Genomic DNA, 10,913 nt, shown 5'->3' on the forward strand with positions numbered 1-10,913 from the left:
TAGGAGAGTAGATATTTTAGATTTGACTTATGTTAAGAAAGGTAGATATAGTTCTAAAAAGACTTGGGCATGTTTATCTTAATTTATTAGGATTAAATGAAAATATGCACTCAGTAGGACACAATGAAGAAAAAATGATTCACCTAGCCAACCCCACTTAGTAGGATAAAGGCTTGTTGTTGTTGTCATTGAAATGAAAAGTTCAATCGTTTAAGTTCAAAATAAATAAAATTAAAAAATCGCACTTAAACCAACACCCAAAGCATTTATATTTTTTCTACCCCATTAAAATGGGTATTCAAAGTATATAAATTTTCCCATAAATGCAAGGTCTAGGGAATAAACTCAATCTTAGCTCTCTATATTATGATACAAAATAAAAAATTGTTTTCAAAATTCAAACATGTAACCCCCAAATCAAAGTAATTATTAAAACTTATGAACTCACACTGTAGGCAACCTCTGTCGCACTTCTATTTGACAACATTTTCTAGTTGCATTCCAGAAACTTATGTGCGGATGAAGAGCTTTTCACAACCAAATCTACTAATGTGGTAACTATATGAAGAATAAAATTTGACTTTTTCTAAAGAGAAAAAATATATACCATCTAGAACTTTAAAAAATTTCAATAAATATACTTTTGCCGCAGTAATTCCACAACTAATTTTACATGCAAATGAGACCATCCCAAATAAATCTCTAATATTGCTGAATGCAAGGATTAAAAAAATAGTTACTACAAGGCTGAACAAAAAGAAGTGCAAGTAAAATAACATGGCAAAGGGTAATAAATTTTAACCCAGCTGCATTAATAAAAATCAATAATTAAAAACATACCAGCAAGATTCTGCAACCTCTGCACAAAGTTGAAATTGTGACACTCATGATTCATGAAACTTCAGGTGACAAACAATACAAAAGACCGGGACATAAATAAGATCACATGAAGCGGAATGTTTGAATGATAAGCAGTGCTTGGATGTAATTTGCCTAAGCAACTTCAATAAAACTTATAATGAGTATAAACGTATTCATATATGAATCTTCAAGGAACCAAAACTCTGAAATAATTATCATATCAAAAAATATGTCTCACTACTAAATATGACATTATTCATAGATGAATATTCAAAGAAACAAAACTCTTAAATAATGATCATATCAAAAAACATGCCTTACTACTAAATATATAATTCTAATTGCCTGTTACACCAACTGCAAGTATAATTCAATAAAAGTGAAAAAAAATAGCAAAGAATTCTTACCCACCAATAGAGAGATCACTTTTTAGATAATTTCCAGAAAGCAAATAGGATATCCATAAATTTCCAGTTATGCACAGCCTTCTATGAATGATTTGGGGCTCATTGTAAACCAAAAATTGAGACAATACCCCCAGCAGCACACAATTGTAAAGCGAGAAATATAACATATATTGCAATAAGGCCAAAACCTAATAATTTGCTAGGCTGCATATTGTTTCTTGGCAAGATTAGCAGAGACCATATGAGCCCACTCATAAGAAATCCCATTGTATAAATCAAAGAGCCATCTTTTGGAAGGACATACGAAGACGGCGCAGCAGACAATGCTCCGAAAAGCATCGATATTCCTAGCCCAGCAAGTGTATTAAACATAGGTCCAGCATAGCAACCTGAAATTGCAACTTGAACCCCGTCACCGCCATTCAAAGCTAGAGCAGTATTCGACATCAAATCACCCATGGAATTACCCCACGCCATCACTGTAAGTCCGAGAATCGAAGGATTGATTCCCAGTATCACACCCAAAGCGAGGAAAAGGGCAACCAACTCGTTGGCTATGATATAAAACCAAACAATGCTCATCAAAAAGCCTCCAAAAATCCATGGAAACAAGAACCTTTGGGGCGGGTGATCGTGACTTGTAAAAAAGAAAGCAAGAACACCAAGGGTGATGCCTGCGAGACTACCTAATAAAAAAGGAGTTAATTTTATAGTGTTACTCTCACTTTCTCCTGAATTCCACAAAAATGCCAAGAGAAAAGGCGCCAGTATTGCGCTGGCCACGGCATAAGGTTTAGACCACCTTTCTTCTTCAACAACGGGAATCGTCAGCTTTCGTGGGAGCAAAAGTGGAATCTGAATAACCATAAAAAGTTTGCTACAAGAAAAGATTGTATGATCTTCTTCTACATCCTCGCTCCATCCCCACAAAGGCCTTAAATTGTCACTCGTGCCACCCTCATGCCCGGCATTCGAGTAGATTGCCACATTTGATGCCCACATCCACTGAGGCAAGCTACTATGCAATCGGGGCACATCGTTATCTAAGTCATCTTCCAAAAGAGAGCTATAAATGGAGTCATCTTCTTCGTCTCCATGAGAGAAGATGCTCCCTCTAACTGGTAATAGTGGGGTCACAGCATTCAACTTAAGAATCTTGGCGTGCTTCCTCAATAACTCATTTGCTGCAACCATGAAGGCGTACACCGCATAGATAAAGACAAACATGAATGCTCCCCAAACACTCACATTTCCAACAAGTAAGATTAATGAAAGTGCCATTAAAGTCAGCAAGAAGAATCCGATATCCCTAATGAAACATCTCCGATCAATCTCTACATTCTTACCAGAAACACATAAGCTGATGATCCCAGCAACCATACAACTAACAAAGACTGCGCCCCCAAGCACGCTATTCAAACCAACCTCTCCAGCTTCAGAGCCCACAAAAGCCGCGATACTAGCAAAAACATCAGGAGCGCCATTACCAAGAGGAAGCAATGTTACCCCAGCAACAGTAGGGGGCAACTTCAATAGATTAGAGAGCTTAGCAAGACTACAACAGAAGTAATCTGCAGCGGTGTTGCCCAATAGATAGAAAAGAGCCAGCAGCCACAAACCAAGAATAGCATACCCTAAAATTTGAAATTTCTCACAACCGCAATAGAATAAGGAAATGTAATTGATAAATCGACCGGAATTGCAATCGGGATGGGACTTCAGAAAATCGCAACCCGAAGCGAAGCCCTTGTGTTGCTCTAGTCCGAAGCAAGCTTCAGTTGGATTCCCGAGCATCCGTTCATTATCTAAGGAAACCTGCGAAGAATTGCTCGAAGAAAACTCCATCAGCCGCCGATGACTCGTAGGAGTGAGTTGAGCCAACCGCCAGGGAACGTGAAAGTTAGAGTTTCGGGGGCGTAGAGGGTTCCGGATCACGCCATCTCTGTTGTAAAAGAGTAAAAGGGGAACCAAAGCACAGAGACTAATAAATACAGCGGAAAACTTACGGGAGAGCCTCGTCCTCTCCTGCATGCTCGTGAATTACGCTATTACGATTGGCGGAGATGAGTTTTAGGGTTTCCGCAGGCGATCATCAAAGATGTAATCGAGGCTCCGGTTGAGAAGGAATGATAACTGAGCAAAGGAGTTTAGGGAATTAAGGAACACAGAATTGGCTTAGGGGTTCGTTCGTCGTACGCTATGAGAGGACGACGATGGCCAGCGGCGAAGCTTCGAACCTCCTCTGTCGGCACGTGGGTCTGGGTGGGCTGGGTTGGGTGGCGGGGCGTAGGGTCAGACTCGGGTCCAAAAAGCATTGAAAACTCGTAAAATCTCATATCATATATGGGTCTGTTTGGCTCAACTCAACCACAGAACCTGACTCAAATCAGACACAGTTAACCCGAACCCATTTAACCTGTCAGCTCAATTTTTTTGTATTATTATACTTCTAACATTTAACAAGTAACAATAGGCAAATTAAAAAAATTCTGTGTGCATAAATGACAAGCAATGGTACAAGAGTTAAAAGTAAAACTAATTTTTTTGTGTTTATTCGTTTCATATTCGGGTTTTCGGGTTCAACTAGAGCCCAACCCTAAATTTTTATGTGTCTGTAGCCGCTCGTTTTTGCACTGTCGGTCTTCATTTCGTCATTTGCTTGACGTCGTCGTTGGCATTGTGGAGTCACCAATTTGTTTTTGTTATATTGCTCTTTTCTACAAATAATTCTCCATCTTATTAACTCATGTAGATGAACGAAGAGATGAGAAATCGGTGGATTGGGGCAAGTTATAACGGAAACAAACAAAAGAAGTGTTCGAAAAGCTTTCATAAAGTGAATTTTTTCATTGATAGTTCTAAAACATAAATCCAAAGTGAGATCAACTCAGTATGCTTTAAAGACATAATTGTGAAGCAAATCTTACGAAAACTAACTACTAGAGAATTCAAGTTGATGTACCTATTCTAGAGTTTGCATCCTCCTATAAGAACAAGTCTCTAAAGTTAGTTATATCTTAAGTAGTCAAGACTACTTAAGATAACCCCCGATTAAGATTATAATTTGTTCTCCAAAAGTTCAAATGTCGTTGGCAAGAAAAGAAATGTCAGTCATATCCTAAGAGTAACGGATTCCTAAAGATTCTGAACTACCCAAAAGTTTTATTTTGTCGTTAATAGTTTAGTTGAGGTTCATCATTTTGCTTCGAGTTTTGAATATCCGTCAATGCAAAACAGAGTTAGCACACCCTAATAACAAGCAAAGTAAATCTAAGGTGACATCCGCTTTTTGTCTTCAGCAGCTCTGCAAAATAGAGTTAGCATAAATCAATTTTGGTTTAATTGATTGATTGTTTTTTTTTTAATTTTAGACAACTCGCTTAATATGTGTATGCTTTCCCATCATCTCAGGGTTGTCGGGTTCCCTGATCTACTTAGTCCGAGATGTGGTCAAACTTGTTTGGACTGAAAGATTTCTGTCAGCAATCATGGGTTGCATCATACAAGAAATCTTCGTAGACCTGGGTATTCGAGGTTTAAGTTGCGTTCAGTAATCTTTGTTCATTAGGGTTTTATTTAAAATTTAATGTATTTTTCATATTTTAGTGTTCGAAAATTTTAGGTTGCTTAAAACTTATTACTCGATTAATTGTTTTGTCATTTTGTGTTTTATTTTTGTTGTTTGGGATGACCCAATCAAGATCCTATGGTATTGTCGTCCCGAGATTATTGGGGTTTGCAGTTTAATTAGTCACAAGTGACTAAAAGATATTTCGTTAGCAGTCATGAGTTGCCATCTCCAAAATATCTTCTCAAACCAAGCTGAATTTTTTAGTTCAAGTTTGAGTTTGTCTTTTAGGTTGGATTTTAAGTCGTTTCATTTAGGTTAGTTTGGTACCTTAGCCCAAATTGTCCCTGGCTAAGGTTAAGTGTGATTTTGTTCTCTTATGAGAAGTCAAACCTTGCTTGACCTTCAATCACCTATTTTTTGGTTAATTTTAGATTAGGTCAAGTTGGGTTGAATTGATCTAAGATGAGACTCCGGGTAATCCGAGTTAACTTGAATTAGGCTGGTTGTCCCTCAGATTATCTTTAAATTGTTTAAATTGACCAAAATTTAACAGGATTTATCCAGACTGACTTAGTTTAATTGGAGTCAAACTAGTTTTGCTTGGTTTAGATTGACTTAAGGTAAGCTAAGTTAAACCAAGTCGGATTAAATTAAGGACGGACCAAGTTGAGTCGGACTGATCCAAGTTAAGCTTTCGAGGTTAAATCACGCTTAAGTTAAATTAGATTTAAGTAAAGTCCAAGTTAATTTAGACTTGAGTTGTTATTTTAAGTCTAAGTCAGGTTAGAATTAATCAATCCTTGATTAATTTGAGGTTGAGACTTAAGTCAGGCTTGAAGTTAAGTCACAAGTCGGGTTGATCAGAGTTTAGTAAGATTGTCCCAAAGAAAAGTTATCTTTGGGTTAGCCTGAGTCAGGTTAGGTTGTCCCAGCGGGTTGGGTTGATTTTAGGTTTGTCTAAGATAGGTCTAGCTGGTCCAATGGTTTAATTAGGTTAACTTGAGGAAGATGGGCCGTGTCTTTTTGTGTCATTTTATAGTTTCGGATGCTTATTCCTTAAATAGAAGAACAACAACAACAACAACAACAACAACAACAACAACAACAAATTTTATGCTTTTAATTTTTATCCCTTGCATTTGTCTCCTAGTCTTGTCGTAGTCATTTTCGTGTAGCGGTGGCAGCCACACAAGTAAGTGTAATTATCAACAATAATTTAAACTTAATAGTCATATTTGTTTGCTGATGAAAATAAACCATTTTCCATTAATAAAAACAAAGAATAATGAAGTGCGCATATGAAAAAGGTGCTTATTTATGTATACAGTTAAATATCTATTCCATCTGGCTTCACAGCTGAAAGAATCTTATGCCACAACTCACCGCTCCACAATACATCACCATGGCCAACAGTAAATTATATCATTTAATATTGTTGTGTGTCTGCACATTTGCAATCATACAGCAACTATTTAATATCTTAATGTTTTGCAAAAATCCGAACACAAACTCTGATAATAGACACCATTATTTTTTTACGTAGAAATCACTATAATTACATGAAAATCCTATAAAGAAAAATAAAAACTACGAAGTCTAGTTCAGCGTAAATAAGTGCACAAGCTCAATCTTTTTTTAAGTTACAAAAAAATGGAGTTATAAAGTTGATGTATAATGATATTTCAACAATAATAGTTATAATGGATTGCGAAGGTCGTAGTCAATTCTTAAAGGGCAATAATATGTCATGAATGTTGTAGATGATGGTTGTAATGTCAGCTTATCGTAGAGGTCGTAGTTGAAAGTCATTGTAGTTGTTGGTCAGTTGGGTCGTAAATGGTTGCTTCAGAATTATCGGTTGGTCATAGAGGTCATAGTAGAGAGCTGTGTGAACTATGAATTATGTTTATCATATATACTGTAAAGGGGACATGTAACAACATTCGTAGCCCACATAAGTCGGAGTTGAGAGTTGTGTGAGCTATGAGCCGTATAAATAATAGTTGGTCACATAGGTCATAACAAAGACTCAACATTGCTCATGTTTAGTCTCTCTTAAATTTATAGTTGTAATGATTATTACTTAAAGGACTGCAACTTATGATTTAATATATGTTTCTTATTTATACTTAACTCAACATCATTATCGATAATATTAATATAAAAATAGAAAAAATATATATAATAAATACAAGGGATAATGTACATCGAAAATCTAACTACATGAATCTTGAGAAAGTTCAACGGATCACACAAAGAAGAAACCAAAGAGCCGCATCATCACGGTCAAAAGACTAAACCATCAAGCATCATTTCATTTGGTTGGAACATTGGCCAACCAAAAGAAAGTGAAATCTGAGCTAAGGAACACTGTACACCAATGGCGACCGTACAAAATCGACTCCCTCAATCGATTTTGGGTCACTCGCGGAGAAGATCAACAGTCGCTTTGCAGAACTCCTCAATTTTCTATGAAGACCTCTTCTCTAAAGAAAGGTTGTCCATCATATTATAATGATGCACCCTTTATCTGATGGAGTAAACCCTTCCTAAGGATAACGGGGTCTCCACAAAGGGTTCCCTCCAGAAAGTCGATTGAAGATCTATAGGCCAAACCAAAGGACTTTCAATCGAGCGAGCGACTATCAAGCGACCAAGTTGAACAGTTATGAATACAAAACGATACAAGTAGCGGTTACAAATATGGAACGGTGCAAAAATCGTTTACTGAAATCAAAAGATATTAGGGTGGGTTACAAATATGTAAAAATGTAATGATTCATTAATCACTTGAAAATTCCTATTTAATCAGAGACAAACATTTAATTTATTAGAAATCCTCTATAATCTATAAATAGGGGGTCATTTCTTCAAAAAAAAACAATGAATCTATTCCAAGAGAACATGTACTATTAGGTACTCTACTCTCTCTACTCTCTCTATTTAATTTTTAATTCCTCTCATCCGTCCAATACTCTCTCTCTTGGGCATGACCCGAAGAACATTTTGGGATTCAACAGATAATTACATACATACCATTATAGATGATATTGGAAAGTTCATCTAAGCAAGTGTGAATTTTGATGTAATATTTGAATTAAATTTTTTTCACAATTAAATTTAAGATGATATGAAATTCAATTTTATAATTAAAATGAATGTTTCGATAAGACAAATCTAATAACAAAAAATTCATAGAACTAAATCTTAAAAAATCCAAATCATGCACTCGAAATATGATTAATATTTTATGATATTATTAGACATCAAAGATTTCAAAATATTGCATAATTATAATTAAAACAAGTATACTGATGAAAGAAATTCAACAAAAATCAAAATCACCTAAATATAATGACATTAACACCCTTAAATGCATAAAACATGAAATATAATTAAGAGAATACTATAGATCTTCTAATGGAGTGTTTACAAATTTTAGATTGCCTTCCATATCACACAAGATATGGAGTTGGGGATGGATTATGACCTAAAGTTGGAATGAACTTTATATGAAGAATGTCACTGACAATCACCACCAAACACTACTATCGCCCAATTATGATTACCTTACCTCCAATGTCAGTACTAATCACTCAACATGTATCACTTGACCATCCCTATTTTGCACCAACAACGTTAACATCCACTATCGATGACTTACATCGCAAACAAGGCCAATGCACATAATCGATATAAACATCAATGCTCATCATCACTAATAAAAGCAACACACATTGTCAACACTAACATCAACACAAGTTATAGTCAACAAAGTTAATGCACGCCGTCCATCATAATGATATGATGATGTATGTAATTATAAATATTGATAAATGTCATGAACACTTATATCGATGCACGCATTATCAATTAGGTCAATGCATGTCATTGATACCAAATGTTATCGCCAACAAACTTGATGCACGTTTTTAATATAAAAATCAATACTTGTCATCATCAGCAAAACGGTAGCTGAAAAGCAATTCATTTTTGAATAAAGATGAACAAAATAGAGCATAGAGTTATATGACAGATGAACAAGCATCAACAAAAAGCTTAAAACAATATTGGAAATTTGGTATTTTACACTTACTGATTGCATTAAAATAAAAAACACAAGCCCCAAGCCTAAGAACTCTCAATTTTTTTTTCAAATTTCTCCGCCCTCCGAAGCAGTAAGAAGATCAGAGTTGCTCTCAGCCTTCTTTTTCTTTTTTTTGGTAATTATTCGTTATAGATGTAATCCCCTCCCAAATCTCTGATGAATCTTTCATTATTTTCATTTAAATTCCGATTTCACCATCAGAAACTAATTGAATTTCAATCCCTTTACCTCGAGAAGATCTGCATCTCCGGCATCGCTGAGGTAATTATCTCCAATAGTGGCCAGGCAGGTTTTTGACTGGCCGGAGACAGTGGGAACCCTCCTGGAAGTACTTGCAGAGGCAGACAGCAGCACGCGGGGCGGCGAGTCAAGGCTCCGGCGAATAAGCCTCCTAACGACTGCAATAAGATGATCGCCGGTCTCCGTCGTCGGCGGAAACGTCGCCGATCGGAAACTCAAGCAGAAACTCTTTTGCCGCTGTAACGCCTCCTCCATAGAGATCAGCCTCGCCGACCGGCAGATCTCATCATCCACCACCTCGGCGCAGAGCCCGCAGATCCACCTCCCACCGTACCTCGCACGCACCGCCGTCACGTACGCAGCCGTGCACTCCTCCGTCAACCCACAGCACTCGCACTCCGTGAACCCAAACTCCTCCTCTTCCTCCGCTGCCTCGCCAATCATCGCAGACGCCGACATCGTAGCCGAATTGAAATCCTGGTACAAGAAGAAGAAGATTAGGGCAAATCATCAAGCATGCCTAATCCGATCAAATAAAATCTTCTGTGGTGATTACCGATCGAGGTGATGTTCCTACAACTCGTTTCTCTTGGCAGCTGAAGCGCGGATGTGTTCTTCACCGATCGATGCCACTGCTTTCGCCGACGGGATCGTCTTCCTCCTCTCGGCCCCGAGAGGAGGGTTTCCTAACAGGCACATCACAAGGTTCCAGCCTCAACCGTTAGGGTACCGTTTGCAGGTTCTGTAGCGTTGATTGCTTCCAATCCCTTCCCGCACTCTCTCTCGCCGGATTCCTCGCCGGAAAACCGGCTTCCGATTATCTCACGCGATTTGGGAGCAACTGTGGGGGGGTTTCTTTTATAGGCGTTTGCCTTTTATTTTATTTTATTTTATTATTATTTTTTATATAAATTTACAGTATAACACTTAAACTCTATGTATCTAAATTTAAAATTGTATTTCACATCTTAAAAATTAAATGATTTAATTATTATAATATAAAAAATAAAATATAATTAATTTATGTATAACCATTCAAAATTAATTGTACAGATTTACTTCAAATAAATTTAAAATTGATGAAAATATGTCCTAAAAAACATACAGTACAATTATGACATTTATATCCATACCACATAGTTCTTATATATCTAACATCAATTAAAAAACATCGCCATCACTATTTATTAAATTATAATTTCAAAATATTATAAATATAAATATTAAAATTTGAATATGGGACACATAAATACATAAGAATTTAAATTTTCTAATAAAATACTAGATTAAATTATCTAATAAAATATTAGATATAATCCTTCCTTCTTAAGTTATTAGTTTTCGTATTGGCCTTTTTGAAATTGCTTGGAAGCTTAAACTTTCTACCAAAAATTCCTGAATTTTATTTATTCGATGCTTATGAAATTAGGATTAAATTAGCTAAAAAAAATTAACAAAAAATTGATCATCTAAAATCTGTGTTTTTTTCATGCCCTTATGAATGTGGATGATTTATATACTTAAATTACGATATGGGGATTGAGGGCTCACCTTAAGGAATTATTGTGGGGTCCGCACGATGGGCTTAGCTGGTGACACGTCGCCAGCAGTCGTATGGAGTAAGTTCAGTAGAGTTCGATAGGTGATTGGTGCGTACGCTCTGCATGGGAATGATATTAGTTGGAGCCGCCGTAGAGTGGCGGGGGGGGGGGATAGTGCGGGGGCC

The 10,913-nt window shown here is 36.6% G+C and overlaps 2 protein-coding genes across 3 annotated transcripts; both read right to left on the reverse strand.

Annotated features, from left to right (window-relative positions):
• Positions 1-924: 924 nt before the first annotated feature.
• Positions 925-3,563, reverse strand: LOC110029453 (cation/calcium exchanger 4-like). Of its 2 annotated transcripts, none has more exons than XM_020731757.1 (2): positions 1,269-3,563; positions 925-1,001 (listed from the first exon to the last, which is right to left on the reverse strand). In XM_020731757.1, exon 1 carries the CDS (start codon positions 3,297-3,299, stop codon positions 1,368-1,370), a length of 1,932 nt encoding a protein of 643 aa, XP_020587416.1. In that variant the 5' UTR covers positions 3,300-3,563; the 3' UTR covers positions 925-1,001; positions 1,269-1,367. The 2 variants fall into 2 exon arrangements, with proteins under 2 accessions (XP_020587416.1, XP_020587417.1); XM_020731758.1 differs by lacking the exon at positions 925-1,001 and adding an exon at positions 1,046-1,064.
• Positions 3,564-8,994: 5,431 nt separating this feature from the next.
• LOC110029431 lies at positions 8,995-10,033 on the reverse strand. The gene is made up of 2 exons (XM_020731729.1): positions 9,744-10,033; positions 8,995-9,664 (listed from the first exon to the last, which is right to left on the reverse strand). The coding sequence occupies exon 2, from the start codon at positions 9,644-9,646 to the stop codon at positions 9,152-9,154; it is 495 nt and encodes a 164-aa protein (XP_020587388.1). The 5' UTR covers positions 9,647-9,664; positions 9,744-10,033; the 3' UTR covers positions 8,995-9,151.
• Between the last annotated feature and the right edge of the window lie 880 nt (positions 10,034-10,913).

The sequence above is a fragment of the Phalaenopsis equestris genome, unplaced genomic scaffold (genome assembly GCF_001263595.1).
Source record: "Phalaenopsis equestris unplaced genomic scaffold, ASM126359v1 Scaffold000572, whole genome shotgun sequence".
Classification (NCBI taxonomy): Eukaryota; Viridiplantae; Streptophyta; class Magnoliopsida; order Asparagales; family Orchidaceae; genus Phalaenopsis; species Phalaenopsis equestris.